We start from the raw sequence: 19,259 nt of genomic DNA, 5'->3' as shown, positions 1-19,259 counted from the left end.
GGTGTGCCACCTGGCACCGGCGGTGTGCCACCTGCACCGGCGGTGAGCCACCTGGCACCGGCGGTGTGCCACCTGCACCGGCGGTGTGCCACCTGGCACCGGCGGTGTGCCACCTGGCACCGGCGGTGTGCCACCTGCACCAGCGGTGTGCCACCTGGCACCGGCGGTGTGCCACCTGCACCAGCGGTGTGCCACCTGGCACCGGCGGTGTGCCACCTGGCACCGGCGGTGTGCCACCTGGCACCAGCGGTGTGCCACCTGGCACCAGAGGGCCGGCGCCGTGGGCAACCCACCGAGTGCGTCTGCCTCCAACTAGCATGCGCCTTCTGCCTGGATGGGCCTGAACAGAAGCCACCGCGTCTCTTCCCTCTTTGAGCGTTCTGACACTTCGCCCTGTACCGCGGCAGGTTTTCCGCAAGCGTTCCCTGGAGTTGAGAAAAATCCATTCAAATGAACAACTTTTAAGGCTCCAGGCACCCAAAATCACTGCAGTGCCAGGAGCCTAAAGGAAACCCTTCTGGTAAGGGAGCCAGAAAAAAGAAAGATGAGCTCTGGAAGGCCACGTGATGGGAGCTGCAGTGTCTTGTGATGAGGCCCTTGGGGTGGTTGCGTGTGTTTTAGGTTTGTGGGTGTTAGGTCATGGGTTTGACTGACTTCGTGCAGCAATGCCAACTCAGTCAAGCCCATGGCACCTGCTGGGTCTGTCCCGTGACCCTCCTGCCAGCGGGCATTCGACACTTCACGTGGCCTCAAAAGGTAACTAGCCTGGCACAAGCGCCGTGGTGACATCACCGCCACTTCGTGACGAATGGCGGTTGTTGTTGTTTGTTGTTGGGTGTCAGGCACGGGATGGGGTTCACGTATTATTCTTGAGGAGCGTATGTAGACTGCTGCCGTTATAAAAACATGATGGTGCTTGTAAACATTGTCAAACTGGTTTCACGTTCACACTTTTCTTACAAACCGGTTTGAGGCAGCCTGTTAACACTCGAACTGGGTGGCCGTACCGGTGTCTGCAGTCAGACAGATCGTGCTGCGGCGTGCACTCCGGTTCCGACATGGATGCAGGGCCAAGGATGCAACAAGGCCGAGTAGAAAGGTTGCTGACATCACAGGTCGTAAGGTCATTGAGACCACGTGACACAAATCCAGAAGAGCGATATTTTCAGGAATTCAAGAGATTATGTCCACCTGACCACAAGTGATACATGAAACTTGTATATTAAATATCTGGTTACCCAAAACTAGAAAAAGTAGTGTGCAGCATGGGGTGAAATGTTGGTATGAAAATGAAGCCGAGTAACCTGCCTTTATTCCCCCAATGTTCAGTGCGGAAATGTGGGGAGACCATTTTGAGAAGTGATCACGTATAAGGAGGACAAGAAGCCCATGGGAAGTGATATCAGTAACGGCTGAAGCTTGTGATGGTGATATCGGTGAACAAATGGCTATTTAACTCCAAAGTGAAACCCGAAAATGGTTTTATCTCTTGCTTTTTTCCCCCAGTTATATTCTAAACTTGCTTTCGGTATCACGGCACGACACAAATTAATTCCTATACGGAAACTCTCGTAGCTAGTAGTGGGCCATGCTGCATCAGAGAACACTCCCAAAAGAGGATATCATAGAACATCTTCTTAAGAAACTTAAATCGGTCTCTTTATCCTCACTTGGGGAACACCTTTTATTACTTGTCATATATAATTTGCAATATATTGAATTTTTACCACTTAGCTATATAGCTCTTTTTCAGAGGCCACCTAGCTATCACAAATGACAGCTCAACAAAGTGGATTATCACGTGAAAATGTATAGCAACCAAATAGTCTAAACGCATGACGTTGATTCTAAATGTGGAGGGGAAAACCGGAGGACCTGGAAAAAAATCCACGTGACCACGGGTAGAGAGACACGCAACTTCCAAATATATAGGCGTCGGGATCGAACCCACGACCTCCTGCATACCAGGAGAGGGAGTTAAGATCTCACGGCCACCGTTAGCGCCCCCAATTCTGACTCGGCCGCCTCCGTTCCCACAGCCAGACGCTGCGCGGTCTGCAAAGAGTGTTTGTCGCATGTCATTCAACCCAATAATATAAAAAATATGCCAAATCATCAATCTCCTTATGCTACTTTAACGCTCCCAGAGCTTGCCATGATGTAGTTAATCTCTGTTGTGTTGTATCCCCTGCTGTCTTTAATCGATGATGTCACCGAGTGAAGTGTGTGTTCGACCTTTTGTTTGGCAGGAATAGAAATACAGTAGAACCTCTGGTCACGAACGCTTCTGACCACGACCAAATCGGGTTACGACCAAAAAATTCACAAAAATTTTGAATCTGGTCACGAACACAAACTCGGGTGACGATCAAACATGGCCACGGCCGATTTCTCCTTCCGCGCCATTTTTTTTTGTAAGCGCCAAATTTCCTGTTGTTTGTTTACAACATCTTCTTGGTTCGTTTACAACAAACAACACAAAGCGTAACAGTTATATATATAACTTTTGTTATATAAAATTCCTATTTAAAGCTTTCGTGATTGCAGGGATTCATCTTGGTTCTTTCGGTAAAGTCACCTAGAAGGGAAGTAATAAAATAATGAAAATAAAACATAATAAAATAATTCTCACGTCGTGAGCATTATTTTATTATGTTTTATTTTTCTTATTATTAAGAAAAATAAAACAATATTATTAAGAAAAATTAAACATAATAAAATAATTCTCACGTCGTGAGAATTATTTTATTATGTTCTATTTTTATTATTTTATTACTTCCCTTCTACGTGACTTTACCGAAAGAACCAAGAAGATAAAATTCCTAGTAAGATATTCATTTTGTGAGTGTAGTCATACCCCTCCTCCCTCATTCAAGCCGTAATTTAGAGAGCGAAAGCGCCGAGTACGTAAATCGCTAACATAAGAACCCGTTAATCTCTTCTCGCATCATTCATACGATGATGCGGTGAAGTAAACGTTCATACGATATTACCCTGAATGTTTCCAAAAACAATACTCTACCCAAATATTACTGTTAACTTACTTTCAATAGAAACATGAATTGCTCATACGAATATTCTCTCTCTCTCAGAATCGACCGACTGATGTAGCAGACGAAACAATCATCTTGTTGAACGATTCTAAACCTTGACGCGGCAATGCTAGTTTTCTCTGTTGTTCAAGGTTTTCTCAGTGTTATTCAATGTTTTTACATTTAGTTTACTATTACACTGTGAATTCTATGGCATAATTAACTATTTTTGTGCTTAGAAATCTTTAAAAAAACAATATTTATATACAGTTTGTAGGAGTCTAGAACGGATTAATCGTATTTACATACAATCCAATGGGGAAATTAGGTTCGAGTCACGACCAAATCGGGTTGCGACCAAAGTTATGGAACGAATTATGGTCGTGACCAGAGGTTCTACTGTAACTGAAAATATTCATCGGAGGAACGCAACTGGAAACGCATCAGGGTATATATACACACATTTAGGGTAATTATTGTAGCCAGAAAAGATGGAAATGATGAGAGAAAAACAAGAAGTAAGGAGTGCTTTTGGAAAACCGATGTCGGTAATGAATATAAACAAAGCACCAGTGGCTGCATATCCCCTGCTATAGCAAGGGTCACAAATACTGACAATAACAAAGAAAACCATCAGCACGTTGGCTACGTACGGTGGCAAAAGAAGGTCAACATATATACAGTCTCCTTGGTCCTTTCGGTAAAGTCACGTGTGCAGACATCGTTGCTGCTCGCAGCAGATGGGCGCTTGTGTTGCGCCCGAAACGTCGTAATTCATGTTTTATTTCTACCTACGTGACTTTACCGAAAGGACCAAAGAGTATGGATTCCTGCAGTCACGAAAACTTCAAATCAAGATATACACAGTCTGTTCTCCTATAGCGCCACGTGTTTTCATAACGCGAATTGGATATCACGCGATCGAGTGACCGGAACTACGTCGTGCAAGTAGGAAGAAGCGGTCGTACGGCTGCCTCGGTGTAGCATAATCATCATCGCACAAGGCAGTGGGATGCTGCTAGATGCTTCTAGATGCTACCCACGCGCCTCAGCCTTTGTTCGGCCTGCGTACGCATCTCACGCATTGTCGCGGACTGCGCTTTACCCTCTATTATATATTATTTATTGTTACGCGATTTTACAGGAGAACGGACTCTACGTACACAATAGAAAGGCTCAAACGGGTGCAAAGAGAAGTGTGGAGAGTCGCATGCTTGGAATCGCACGGGCAGAGAGGATCACATGGATCAGAGGACACGTACATACGGGAGACACATCGACGGTTGAGGAGAGTCAAGCCGGCCGACAGTCGTTATTGACGAGACGTCGGCATCTGATGGAGGCAACGTTCCCAAGAGGACGACCGCCATGGAGAGAAAAGAAAATGTCACGAGCTGACATGGAGGAGCTCGTGACATCGTTCCGTCGTGAGATGGTGAGGGACGGGGGGGACTTAGGGAAGCCTTCATCCAGCAGTGAACAGATCGTGACTGGTGATGATGATGACGTATCGTTATTATTTTTTGTGAACAATTTGAAAATGTACTTATAAATCTAGATTGAAAGCTCACTTCTTTAGAGCTGCTTGTTGTTTTAGTTTGTTGTCCTTCCCCCCGCACCTCCGATTAGCACGGTTGGCTACGTATGGTGCGAAAGAAGTTCAATGTACTTATACATACAAAACGTGCACTATGCTCCAATGAGGACCCACGATGTGACGTAAAAATCTGAAAAGCAACTGCCACCTGGTGCTGGTTACAGACGTGTTGCAATAAAAGGATGTAAAGGGTGTGCCGATGTATTCTACCAGGACATTGCATTCATCGTTGTGAGTGCAAGAGTACTCTAAGTCAGGAATGTTCCGATGCTCAAACAATCATTGGGCAGAAACAAAGCAACTTTCCCCATTCCAAGGTGCCTCGACCATTATTAACCCTTTCCCATTCCGATGACGTACAAGTACTTCATCAGTTTTTCTCATGACGTACACGCACGCCAATCGGAAAGAAGAGACTATGCGGGAGGGCGTGTGGCACAGTCTGGCGCCACCTATTGTAGTGCGGTCATGTCGCTACAGTTCTCTGCGATGAATATATTTAAAAACAACGGCGCTACGCCTCTCTAAATAAAATTAATGCTGAACCGCTTGTGCGCCCTCGGACTCTGCCAAGGGTGCGTCTTGTCTCCACTCCTGTTTGGGATTTTCATGGTATAGAGAGAATGATGTTGTCCTCTTTGCCTCGTCAGTCTGTGATCTCCAGCGTGTACTTGAACGGTTTGATGCCGAGCTTAAAGCGGCCGGGATGAGGATCAGCACCTCCAAATCTGAGGTCATGGTTCACTCCAGGGAGACGGTGGATTGTGCTCTCCAGGTGAGGGGGGAACAGCTGCCCTTAGTGGAGGAGTTTAAGTACCTCGGGGTCTCTTTCGCGAATGATTGTGAGTGCGAGCGGGAGATTGGCCGGCGGATCGGTGCGGCGTCCGAAGTGTTGGGGGCGCTGTACCGTTCCTTGGTAGTGAAGCGGGAGCTGAGTTCTCGAACGAAGCTCGCCGTTTACAGGTCGATCTACATTCACACCCTCACCTATGGTCATGATCTTTGGGTAATGGCCGAAAGGATGAGATCGTGGGTACAAGGGGCCGAAATGAGGCTTTACGGCTTGCCGGGCTCACCACTCTCCATGATCGGGTGAGAAGCTCGGCAATCCGGGAGAGCCTCAGAGTCGAGCCGCTGCTCGTCCGGATTGAGAAGAGCCAGTTGAGGTGGTTCGGGCACCTGGTAAGGATGCTCCCTGGGAGATTCACCCTGAAACTCTACCGGGCAACACTTCCCACTGGGCGAAAACCCCGGGGCCACCCCAGGACACGCTGGCGGGGCCTACGTCGCTCGGCTGGCCTAGGATGCCTGGGAATTCCCCAGGAAGAGCTAGAGTCTGTCGCCAGGGAAAGGGAGGTCTAGACCGCCCTACTCAACATGTTGCTGCCGCGACCCTCACCAGGACAAGCGGATTGAGAAACAAACGAATATTTGCGCGCTCCGAGATTCAGAGGTGAATGAGACCCACTTTGCAACTTGCAAACATCCCAGAACGGGAAAGGGTAAGCATCAGTGTACAACTGTGTACAATTTCTAAAATCTGTTCCACATGTTGCGTTATGTAAATTCCCGGATAATATTTTGTCAAGTTCTGTGGCCGCCACCTGGTGGACACAAGCATCCACAAAGCCCTTCCACCGCAGCGAAATGGAAGGTGGCAGCCGTCACGCGGCCCCCACTCCGTTGTTGAGAGATTACGACGAATGCAATCATCGACGCGGCGACCGAACGTCGATCATCGATCTCCCGGTCTCCACAGCAGCAGCATTAGCAACAACAACAGCAATCCAGTGCTCCGGACATCATCGGTGGCCCTTGTGTTAACTCTGTAACCGAATACTGTGCGCCAGTATGGGCCAGGAGGAGTCATGCGCGCGGCTCGTTGATGTCCGGCTGAACAACTGCAATGCGGCGTACCGCTGGAACCCTCGAGTCGACCGCGGCGAAGTTGGTCTCTTTGGTGAGCTGTCGCTCAGGAGCTTACTCCCGGGGCTGCGAATGGTCCGGACGGCCGTGGAAGACGTCGGCGGTGCCGTTCATTGACGACGCGTGGGATGGTGCGCGACCGCGGCGCGTCGTTTCGTTTCCACACGCGCTGATGCGCCGAGGCTCGGCTCGTGGTTTCAGCTCGTTGGGGCGCGACACGTGCCCCCTTAGACGCGTCTGAGGCGATGATTTTCGACGGAGATGAACCCCGCTGCGTAGAAGGCAAACCGCGTGATTCACGGTGCTCCAGCACGCACCGATCGCACGAGTTGCTCCCGGGGGAACTGCACGTGGCCCAGGGCGTAACGATGCCTGCCAATGTTGACGCGAACCTTACATAGCGCGAAATGTAAGTTGAACTTCTGTCGCACGGTAAGAGGCGAACTGTGTTAATCGGAGGTGCAGGGGGACGGGTGCAACTGTGTGGAAGTTGTAATCTCGTTTCCAGGGGAGGGGGGTCACAGTGTGACCATGGCACCTGCTATGAACACCCCTACAGGCATCGACTCGGCGCTCTTTCTTTGGCCGCTGTTTGTGATTTACATTTCATTGCCTTTACGTCTCCTTTTGTGCTTTTGTTGCAATTTGTTCACTTCTACTCCGGAATGACCAAATAATTGTAGTTTTCCACAACGTGAAATTACCTTGCAAAGCTGATTGCCATGGCAGACAATGATTATGGTTGTTCTTACGAGACAAAGATGCCCCGTATAGCCTTAACAGACTGTTGGGGTAAGTGCTGTTAACGAGCATCTATGAGAACGCCACGGCAGACGAGGGGATGGGTGGCCCGACCGCCTTCATCTCCCCAGTGGCGACATTTATACGCCGCACCAGGTACTCATTTAAGGGCTGAGTCGACCTACGGGAGGCCCAGGACCGGTCAAAATAATCGTCACCGGTGTTGGCCAGGAGCGGGAATCGAACTGGGATCGCCGGGTTCGTAGCGCAGCGTAGCGCTAACCGTTGCACTTTTGCTCCCACAGAAGACACGAGTTGCAAACATATCAACGGTGCAGGATGGAGGCGTTCTGTTGCCGAGCGACATGTTTGCGTTGGGTCACACACGGCGGTGCACCGAAGATGATGTTACCGGCTACAAACCGCAACGGCAGCAGAACACTAAAGTGGCCAAAACTTGTGAGCCGTGGAATTTTAACTCGTTAACTCGCTTCGCCCGCACACCTGCCACGCTAACCGTTGTCTGCCTCGGCGTGAAACACCGACGTTTTGTGCAACTGTCTTACGACTGTGGCTGCCAATAACATATTTGTAATGAGTATGAAGCCACCTCGTGCATTGGCCCTTAATTACGAGTAAGGTAACGGATCACGTTATATGGTGGCTTGTGATGTCTTTACAGGTGACGGTAGAAGGATTTGACTACGTACGTATGCTGAACTTCTTTCGCACCGTACGTAGCCAACCGCGCTAATCGGAGGTGCGACTCCGGTACCCGTCGCGTTACAACGCCCGACGGTAGCGCCCGTGATGTTGAGGTGCGGGACTATTGGGGCCCAATTGGACTGGGGAGCAACACCGTGACTTCAAAAGAAGATCTCGTGACTGGAAGATGCAAGAGGTGGCAAGGACGTGAAGGCGGGGCTCGTGACACAGCAGAGTTGCGACGTGCCGCAGAGTTGTGCGCGACGGCAGCCCTGAGACGGCAGGACCCAGGCCAGCCAGGCCTGCGTGGCAGCATGGCGCAGGCCACGACGTCCCCTGGGGCCTACGAGCGGCGGTCACCGTCTCGCCCGATCCCCCCACCCCGCCGCCCCCTCCCCTCGCCCTCCACACCCCCGCCGACGCTCACTGCAGTAGCACGTCGGAGGGCTCGAGCGGGCGCTCCCGCTGCTGCGGCTGCCCGTTGCGCTGGTGGCCGTACTCGAACTTGACTCGCAGTTCGCCGATCCTGCAGCGCGGCAGGATGTCGGGCACCCACTCCATGACGAACGGCGTCGGCTCCACCTGCTCCACGGACGCGGTGCCTGAAAAGAGGGCGGCGCCGTCGCCAGGAGTCAGGGTGCCCCCGCGCTTGTGGGGGGAGTGCCGCCACGGTGGCTAGGAGATGTTAACCACCTCGCCTGGTATGCGGGAGGTCGTGGGTTCGATCCCGACCCCGACACCCACTGTATATTAGGAGTTTGCGTGTCTCTCATCATCATCATCACGGTGGCTAGGAGATGTTAACCACCTCGCCTGGTATACGGGAGGTCGTGGGTTCGATCCCGACCATGACGCCCACTGTATATTAGGAGTTTGCGTGTCTCTCATCATCATCATCATCACGGTGGCTAGGAGATGTTAACCACCTCGCCTGGTATGCGGGAGGTCGTGGGTTCGATCCTGACCCCGACGCCCACTGTATATTAGGAGTTTGTGCGTCTCTCATCATCATCATCACGGTGGCTAGGAGATGTTAACCACCTCGCCTGGTATGCGGGAGGTCGTGGGTTCGATCCTGACCCCGACGCCCACTGTATATTAGGAGTTTGCGTGTCTCTCATCATCATCATCACAGTGGCTAGGAGATGTTAACCACCTCGCCTGGTATACGGGAGGTTGTGGGATCGATCCCGACCACGAAGCCCACTGTATATTAGGAGTTTGCGTGTCTCTCATTATCATCATCACGGTGGCTAGGAGATGTTCACCACCTCGCCTGGTATGCGGGAGGTCGTGGGTTCGATCCTGACCCCGACGCCCACTGTATATTAGGAGTTTGCGTGTCTCTCATCATCATCATCACGGTGGCTAGGAGATGTTAACCACCTCGCCTGGTATACGGGAGGTTGTGGGATCGATCCCGATCCTGACACTCGCTCTACATTTGGAGTTTGTGTGTCTCTCAAGGTGGTCGCGTGGATTTTTCTCCGGGTCCGCCGTTTTTTTCTCTCCACATTTAGAAACACACGTTAAGAGTATTTGGCTGCTATACATTTCCACATGACAAGCCAATTCGTTGAGATATCATTGGGGATAGCCAGGTCGCTTCTGAAAAAGAGCTACATAGCTCCATGAGCCTTACCTGGTAAAATAACAAATAGTTTTCGTTTAGTCTGTACGGGTTTTAACCGCTGTGTGCCGTTTGGCACGATGTCCCAGCGTTTCGCTCCGCGTTTAGAATCAACATCACGTGTTTAGAACGGGGGTTGGCAACCAAGATAACACAAAGAGCCATCTTTTTTCGAATTTGGCACAAAACTCAATATTTTAGGAGCCGCAATGCGTGTGAATAAGTACACTTTACATCACGAAGCAGTCCGTAAAGAGAGTATTTGGCTGCTGTACATTTCCACGTGATAAACCACGATGTTGAGCCATCATTTGTGTGCAGGTTGCTTCTGAAAAAGAGCAATTATATAGCTCAGTGAGGCTTTACCTGGTAAAATAAAAAATGTGTTTATAGTTTTATTCGGGTAGGGGTCAACGTCGCGACAGAGAGAGCCACTGTTGACTTCTTACCAATCTGCACCGTGGAGGGACGATGAGCTGAGTTGACCTCCGATCGGTATTTTCAACGGACAACCTTACGACTGTGAGCCGAGCACTCCGCCTCGAGCTATCTTTGTACTCGACCAGTGTCGCCGGGCCAAACGCCGTCACGTGAATTACAAGAGGAGCGTGATGAGCCACAACAGATGTGCCCAAACGACTGTGGGGGTTTAGATGTATTTAAACAAGATATTCGTTGGAGGCCCATCATGTGGTCCAACCTCCGCTGAAATGAATCGCCATCTCGCAGAGGTGACGAAGGAAGAATGCTCCTCTCCATGTTTGTGCCAGATCAACCCTGATTATTAAAATAAATAATACACCTAAACCTTTATAGAATTCAAAACATAAATGACCTATAATTACATACAAAGCCCAATCCATTAGGCTTGTGGTTTAAATGCTTCTTTGCCACGAGGATGATTGACACGCGAACTCTAACCGTTGTCAGATGAGAACCGAGTGATCTCTAACTATCGCAACATGTGAGTTTCAGTCACACATGGGGCCCCAAAGGAAATATGCAGCACACTGCATGTTGGCTTCACCACTGGCACCGACGTTACTATAAATACATCTTCAAGTGTAGTGAAGGCACAGAAATCCTCCGATTGAAAGTATTAAACGATGTTTTATTATTTCTAGATTTGAAGCTTTCGTGACTGCAAGGATTCATACTCTTAGGGTTTTTTCGGTAAAGTCACGTAGGTAAAAATAAATATTAAAAATAAAATAATAGAAATAAAATACTAAATCACGACGTTTCGGAGGCAACACAAATCTCCGTCATCAGATGGGACCGTCACAGCTAGATTTACTGTAGATTTACTGGATCATTTTATTCTATCATTATTTCTATTATTTCATTTTTATTATTCATTTTTTCCTACGTGACTTTACGGAAAAAACCTAAGATGTTTTATTATACCAGTTAAGGCCCAATGAGCTGTGTAGCTCTTTTCACAAATGACGGCTCAACGAAGCGGCTTTTCACGTGGAAATTTCTAGCAGCCAAATACTCTAAATGCGTGATGTTGATTCTAAATGTGGAGGGAAAAACCGGAGGACCCGGAGAAAAATCCACGCGACCACTGGGAGAGAGACACGCAAACTCCAAATATACAGCAGGCGTCAGGGTTGGGATCAAACCCATGACCTCCTGCATACCAGATGAGGGAGTTAACATCTCGCCACCGAGGCGGTTGAAAGAATGCAGGCTGCATTTCCTTTCTACCTAAAGCTAAAACCTCCAAAGTTTTCATGAAGTAACAACGCTCTTCGTTTGCTGTGCGTGTCCTACCCCTACAGCAGATGCACTTACGGCTACGTCTACCTTGTGTAAACAACATCGCCGCTCTCGCGTCGTTCATCCTTCGCCAAGTGCGATTAAGTTAAGCCACTCCAGGTGGTCACTCTTTTTGCAGGTATAGGATCCCGGGCGTGCGTTCCACTCGCGAGCTCGTGCGCCGGTGGCGATGGCGTTTCGCAGAGACGGAAACTATCGATGCTTCCGGCCATGTGCAACAACCGCAAATCAAGATCGCAAGCATTTGCGAGCATGGTCAGAGCAGCCAATCATGGGCCGGCTCTAGCAGACTTAATTGATAGAAATAGAATGACAAAGTTATTGAATTAATGAGCAACAAATTAAGAGGCTTTACCTTTGGGAGTATGCCGAATAAAGCTGCGTGTAAAGTCATTGGTGACCTGCATAAGATCCTCAACTGACATCTGAGAAAGCAGTCTTAACCCTTTCCCATTCCGAGATGTCTGCAAGTTGGGTCCCATTAACCGCTGAATCTGGGAACGTACACGCGGTTCAGAGTGAATTTTATTTAGAGGCATTTTTTTAAGAGATTGTACTCACCGCAGAGAACCGTAGCGACACAACCACACTCTATGATAGCTGGCACCAAACAATCAGATTAAAATCAAAATATTTATTTATACTGGAATCCGATGAGCTATGAAGCTCTTTTTCACAGGTGGCCAGTAGTTTTCACAGATGTCCAGTAGATGTCCAAACTGTGCCACACGGCCTCCCGCCGTGGCCTTGCGGGAGCCCCGGTACCGACAAAGTTATTTTATTTTACATTTTCTTCCGGTTTCGTTTTGGTGACGTACACGTACGTACACGTATGTCACCAAAACGAAACCGTCATCGGAACGAGAGAGGGTACAAGTGTGGGTTGCCCCATCTGGATTCAAAACGCAAGATCGCAGGTGCCTCTGGCCGTCCATCCAAACTAAATTCAGCCAAACCGTGGAGCATCCCCGCGCACGCACCGACTTTGAGGAAGGTGTTGAGCTGCAGGGGCCGGATGGTCGCCCGCTGCTGCTTCTCGGCCCGGCCGGACGCGTCCCCAGCCTCGTCCGTCCGTGGCTGCGGGCTGCGGAACACGTCGTACGTGCCGTCCCGGTTCTCCACGAAGCTGCGCGTCGCCTCCAGCGGCACCTGCGGGCAGGACGCGGGCACGGTGCGGTGAATGGCCGGCGGCGCAGGAGGAGCGGCAGTTGCATCGGCAGAAACGGAAACCGTCACCGTTACAGGCCTTCGTACGTATGAACTTCTTTTGCACCGTACGTAGTCAACCGTGCTAATCGGAGGTGCGGGGAGAAGGACAACAAACTAAGCACAAAAATCAGTTCTTAAAAAAATTAGTTTTCAATCCAGATGATCTAAAAGTGCATAGCTCCAGTGGCTTCCGAATATCGGAAGGAGGAGCGTTCCAGATGGCCGCATAAACGCATGTGAAAGCGCGCGATGCAGTGACCGTTTCTGTTCCACGGCGAGCAGCCAAAAGCCGCTGCTGCTGCTGCGAGGATTACCACCGGAGTTCACGTGATGATGCTTTATGCTCCTTGATGAGAACCGCGAGGCGTTGTAGCTCATTAGTGACAAGCGCGTCATGTGTAATAAGCGCGACCTTCATAATAAAGTGAGTTAACAACAATGTCACAAACAACATCAAGTCGCTGACAAATACACGGACGTGCTGATCGTCCGCAACAGTAAACAGGACACAATTTCAAAGTCACGATGCCCAATTGCTGCCCGTGCACGTCATCAACCACATGCAACAACAAACAACAACAAAACAAACAACAACAACGTGCATTCATCGCCGTTATAAATGTTGTGACCAAGGTCACCCTCGCCAATGACATCCTGGGGCTCTTGAGGTCTCTCCCCGACTGGACATCCGTGTTAAAGAGTTCCTTAGCTCATCGGATATCCTCCTGCAGTCTCAATAAATATTCTGATTATGATGAAAGAAAATCGACTTGAAACGTCATACAACTTGCCGAGCTTATGGAGTAATAATATGGTCTATATTTGATACTCAAAATACTCAGCTTCAGTGCACTCATTAAATAATTGTTGGTAATTTTTTTCTCTCAAAACTAGCAATCTCTTAAACTAAGAACTATTAAATACTAAACTATTTTTTTATTTTACCAGATAAGGCCCACTGAGCTATATAGCCCCTTTTCAGAAGCAACCTGGGCACAAATGATAGCTCAACTAAGTGGCTTATCACGTGGACATTTATAGCAATAGCAAAATACTCTAAAGGCGTGTTTCCAAATGTGGAGGGGAAAACCGGAGGCCCAGGAGAAAAATCCAAGCGACCACAGGCAGAGAGACACGCAAACTCCAAAATACAGGCGTCAGGGTTGGGATCGAACCCACGATCTCCTGTACACCAGGCGAGGTAGTAAACGTCTCGCCACCGTGGAGCCCCAAAAATAAATAATGTTGAGCCCCTAATATTGTATTAACACAATCACACACGTAAACATGTTCACTCAAGTCAGAATGGGATACGGGTAGGTTTTGCATCCTGCATCCCTGCATATGAACGTGGCTGTGGGAAGGCACCGACTGATGGCGCTACACAAACATCACCATGTCAATGTAAAAAGAGTAATTACGCCAAACACGAACGTATGACCTACCACTTTTACACACAAAGACAAAGATTCCCCGTAAAGTCTGAAAAGACTTTTGGGGCAAGTGTTGTTTGCGAGCACCTATTAAGGCCGGCACGCCAAATGAGGGGGTGCGTGGCCAGTACCACGCCCGACCACCTTTGACTCCCCAGTGGCGATGTTTACACAGTTGCACCAGGCACTCATTTGAGGCTGAGTCGACCTAGGGGCGCCCAGGACTAGTTCAGATAATCGTCACTGGTGTTCGCTGTGAGCAGAACTCAAACTCTGGTTGCCAGGTTCGAACCATAACACTACCAGCCCACACATAACAACAACAACCACCATTTGCCACGAAGTGGCGATCATGTCACCGCAGCGCTTGTGCTAGGCTATGTGCACACAAATGCACACACGCACACGTGGACAAACTTTAACACGGACAAGGTAGACATTATTTGAAACAAACGATAACGAAATGGAGAGAGTAATCAGGGCGAGACAAAGAGAACCATAGGGAGTGGTAAACAAGCACAGGGACATAGGGGACGAGAGGAAGCGGGAGAGATGATAGAGACACAGCATTCCCTCGTTATTCGCGACAATGTGGGATACGTTCCGGAGATGCTCGTGAATAGCCGATATCGCGGATAATGATATTGGCCTGAATACTTAAGTAAGCTATTAAATGTGAACATTATCTCATCACTGTATCTCATCACTGTATCTCTCTCATCGCTTTATCTCATCGCTTTATATCATCACTTTATCTCTCAGCACTTTATGCCATCACATTATCTCATTCTTTCTGCCTCTCGATGCAGTCGTGTAGAATTCCAGGTGTGATTCGCAGATAGCAAAACATCGCAAGTTCGCGAATGACGAGCGAATACAATATGAGAGAAGAGACAATCTATTTAAGCGATTTTTTTATTTTACCAGGTAAGCCCTACTGAGCTATGTAGCTCTTTTTCAGAAGCGACCTGGCCACAAATGATAGCTCAACAAATTGGCTTTTCATTTGGAAATTCATCGCGGCCAAATACTCTAAATGCACGTTGATTCTAAATGTGGAGGGAACTGGAGAAAAATCCTCACAACCACAGGGAGAGAGACACCGCAAACTCCAAATATACAACAGGTGTCAGTGGTCGGGCTCGAACCCACGACCTCCTGTAGACCAGGCGAGGTAGTTAACATCTCCTAGCCACCGTTGCATCCAAATCAGCAGGAGAGACGCAACAAGAGGATCGCGTGGAAAGAGACACGGGAAGAGAGGAGACACGGGAAGAGAGGAGACACGGGAAGAGAGACACGGGAAGATACAGGAAGAGAGGAGGCACAGGAAGAGAGACACAAGGGATCAGGTAGAGGAGCTCCCCCCACCGCCTCCGTCACGCTCACTCACCTCCGGCGTGCTGAAGATCTGCTTCACCTGCTGCAGACTGGTGATGTGCCACGTGTACTTGGAGAAGGTTCCCAGTGGGAGGGCGTCCTTCCGGACGAATCCTGAGCGAGACCCGCACGACCTCGGGGAGGTTAGGGCGCGGTGAAGGATGAAGGCTCCCGTGGGGATATCTCGAACGTAATTCACAACAACGGCCTCTATGTTTAACTTGCGGTCAAAGTATATATTAACAAAATTGTGGTCAAAGCACAATGGGGTTCGTTTTTACTCTCGGAATGCACGGTTGAAACACTGCAAATATGCAGTCAGTGACTCATTTGAAAGTAATTATAAAAAATATTTCACTACAACACTTGCAACACCGTGGCCAATGCTTGGGAGAATTTTTACACAGGCTGTTAAATGTTATTTAGATTTTGTTGTTAAATAACTATTTCACAGCGTACAACACACGCTTAACAAAATCTAGGGTGTGTTGTACGCTGTTAAATAGTTATTTAAATAGTTATTTAATAGCGTACAACACACCCTTAACACAATCTAGACACTGACTCCACACATTGAAATAATCTCAGTGGCAAAGACCAGGCGAGCCTGCTGCCTTACGCAGTGAAGACCGTTTTAGTGAGGCGATGGCTGGATTAACACAATATCTGCACAATGACACCCTGCCATATTTGCACTATGTTACTCTATTTGCATTTTTGTAATTTTATATTGTATATTATAGCTATTGTATATTTTAGATTTTATTTTATTCAATTTTTACATACTTTAGCTCCTTAGTATTAGTTAGACTTGTACCTTTAGTATAGTTAGACTTGTAAACCACTTATTTAAGATTTAAGATTCCTATATGTTGAATGTATGCACCTTCCGGCCAAAATAAATTCCTTGTCTGTGCGAACTTTCATGGCGAATAAAACCCTTTCTGATTAAGCATCAAGGTTTGACCGACTCTGAGCGGCCTGCTGACTAAGGGCCCAAACGTCAACGTCAAGTGAGATGTTGGGTTCAAAGCTCTGGGTTGCTACTGGAGAGATTGTGTGGAAGGCTGAAGTGGCCTCAACTCTACCAATGATAGCTGCATAAACAAAACCAACACAACCATTTGATTTTAAACTTGCCCAACCCATAGGGCTAAAGCTGAATGAATGTATGTATGAACTTCTTTTTCACCGTACATAGCCAACCGTGCTAATTGGAGATGTGAGGGAAAGACAACAAACTAAACATAAAAGGCTGTTCTAAAGAAATTAGTTTTCAATCTAGATTATTTAAAAGTGCATAGCTCCAGTGGCTTCCTGATATCGGAAGGAAGAGCGTTCCAGACGGCCACAGGAGCGCATCTGAAAGAGGCGCGCGATGCGGTAACTAACCGTCTTTGTTCGATCGCCAGTCAAACACTGCCGCTGCCGCTACTGCGAGGATGACCGGGGTTCGCGTGATGATTTGTGCGCCTTTTGGCGTCATCTGGTCCAACCCATATGAGACTAGGCTCTAAGGAAAGTTGTCTCGGGTGTGGACCAATCAACTTCAAGGACAGTGCACATTATCAGAGTTATGTTCTTTTGTTTGTATTATGACTGCAGGTATTGCGGTCTATGCAAACATGACTCCTTGTAAAAAGGTGTCAGTTTTGTTGCCAGATAGAAGGGTAAAGAACCAATTATCATATTTTTACTGGCAAATGAGGTTCCCATAGTGTAGATGCTTGCCCCGAGCTCTCATACTCTGATGGTGCATTGTCCTTGAGTTGTGCGCCTTTTGGCGTCATCTGGTCCAACCCATATGAGACTAGGCTCTAAGGAAAGTTGTCTCGGGTGTGGACCAATCAACTTCAAGGACAGTGCACATTATCAGAGTTATGTTCTTTTGTTTGTATTATGACTGCAGGTATTGCGGTCTATGCAAACATGACTCCTTGTAAAAAGGTGTCAGTTTTGTTGCCAGATAGAAGGGTAAAGAACCAATTATCATATTTTTACTGGCAAATGAGGTTCCCATAGTGTAGATGCTTGCCCCGAGCTCTCATACTCTGATGGTGCATTGTCCTTGAGTTGTGCGCCTTTTGGCGTCATCTGGTCCAACCCATATGAGACTAGGCTCTAAGGAAAGTTGTCTCGGGTGTGGACCAATCAACTTCAAGGACAGTGCACATTATCAGAGTTATGTTCTTTTGTTTGTATTATGACTGCAGGTATTGCGGTCTATGCAAACATGACTCCTTGTAAAAAGGTGTCAGTTTTGTTGCCAGATAGAAGGGTAAAGAACCAATTATCATATTTTTACTGGCAAATGAGGTTCCCATAGTGTAGATGCTTGCCCCGAGCTCTCATACTCTGATGGTGCATTGTCCTTGAGTTGTGCGCCTTTTGGCGTCATCTGGTCCAACCCATATGAGACTAGGCTCTAAGGAAAGTTGTCTCGGGTGTGGACCAATCAACTTCAAGGACAGTGCACATTATCAGAGTTATGTTCTTTTGTTTGTATTATGACTGCAGGTATTGCGGTCTATGCAAACATGACTCCTTGTAAAAAGGTGTCAGTTTTGTTGCCAGATAGAAGGGTAAAGAACCAATTATCATATTTTTACTGGCAAATGAGGTTCCCATAGTGATTTACGCTCCTTCACGAGATCAGAAAGGTGTCGTGTGGTTCATGAGTGCGACCTTGTAAATAACGTAACGTCTGTTCCACTCAGTTTTATAGGCCGACTCAAAACACATTCCTGCGGAGGGAGCTGGTAGGAACGTTGGGTTGCTCAGTCAATGGCCAGGGTCAACGGCGGCGTGGTGTATTCCGCAAATATGCCCGACTGTGAGGGCGGGCACAAGCCGGTGTGAGTAGGTTAAACGTTGAGTTTTATAAGGGCACTACGGGGTGACCAGCCCCTCCCCACCCAGCCCCACCCCTCCCACCCCCCACCCAGCCCCACCTTCCCCACCCAGTCCCTCCCCACCCCACCCAGCCCCACCCTCCCCACCCAGCCCCTCCCCACCCTCCCCTCCCCACCCAGCCCCACCCTCCCCACTCAGACCCTCCCCACCCTCCCCTCTCCACCCAGCCCCACCCCTCCCACCCCCCACCCAGCCCCACCCTCCCCACCCAGCCCCTCCCCACCCCACCCAGCCCCACCCTCCCCACCCAGCCCCTCCCCACCCTCCCCTCCTCACCCAGCCCCACCCTCCCCACTCAGACCCTCCCCACCCTCCCCTCTCCACCCAGCCCCACCCCTCCCATTAATGGATGCACGACGAACGGACAGACACAATAATCCCCTGTAGGCTGGTGGAACCAGGAGGTTCCTGACAATCACCGTTCGCTATGCACAAGTGATAACGGATTACTGCTTGGGTTATCTCTCTGCACCAGCTCTGGGTTAACCGCGAGGTTATACCACGCGGCGAGGTCTTGACCGACACACGGACACACGTTTGAATCGTACTCGCACGTACATTTTACGACGGCTCAACCGCTTTGTCATCTGCCAAAAACTCCCTCTAACGAGATCAAAGGCTCCGAGGCGATGACGTACAGTACCTGGCGGAAGCGGCGACGACACTGAAAGGAAAGCGTAACTGGGCCCGTGACATCACTGCTCGTGGAGGTGACACGTGCAGATTTATGGCCTTTTGGTCCAAAGCCAGAGACCTCACCGACTGTGGAGTTTGGCAGCCGCTTTTTCTTGTTCCCCATTGAAATGCGCTGCTGCAAGGCGTCAAAGAACGCCTGCGGAGCGTGGAACACCAGCGGCTCCGGCTTGCCTGTTCACACACCCACGCGTCCACGCGCACCGTGAGACTGT

The 19,259-nt window shown here is 48.9% G+C and overlaps 1 protein-coding gene across 1 annotated transcript in view; it reads right to left on the bottom strand.

The window, feature by feature from the left end:
- Positions 1-8,424: 8,424 nt before the first annotated feature.
- C4H2orf42 (chromosome 4 C2orf42 homolog) overlaps positions 8,425-19,259 on the bottom strand; it is a 39,560-nt gene continuing 28,725 nt past the window's right edge. The window contains exons 7-10 of the mRNA XM_078855097.1: positions 19,111-19,218; positions 15,452-15,552; positions 12,397-12,565; positions 8,425-8,603 (exon numbers count right to left, since the gene is read on the bottom strand). Of these exons, the coding sequence (XP_078711223.1) occupies positions 8,425-8,603; positions 12,397-12,565; positions 15,452-15,552; positions 19,111-19,218 (557 nt within the window). The remainder of the gene's footprint in view (positions 8,604-12,396; positions 12,566-15,451; positions 15,553-19,110; positions 19,219-19,259) is intronic.

This window comes from Lampetra fluviatilis, chromosome 4, assembly GCF_964198595.1.
Source record: "Lampetra fluviatilis chromosome 4, kcLamFluv1.1, whole genome shotgun sequence".
NCBI classification, from domain to species: domain Eukaryota; kingdom Metazoa; phylum Chordata; class Hyperoartia; order Petromyzontiformes; family Petromyzontidae; genus Lampetra; species Lampetra fluviatilis.
The sequence above is the reverse complement of the archived record's forward strand: the minus strand, read 5'-3'. Positions and strand labels throughout refer to the sequence as shown.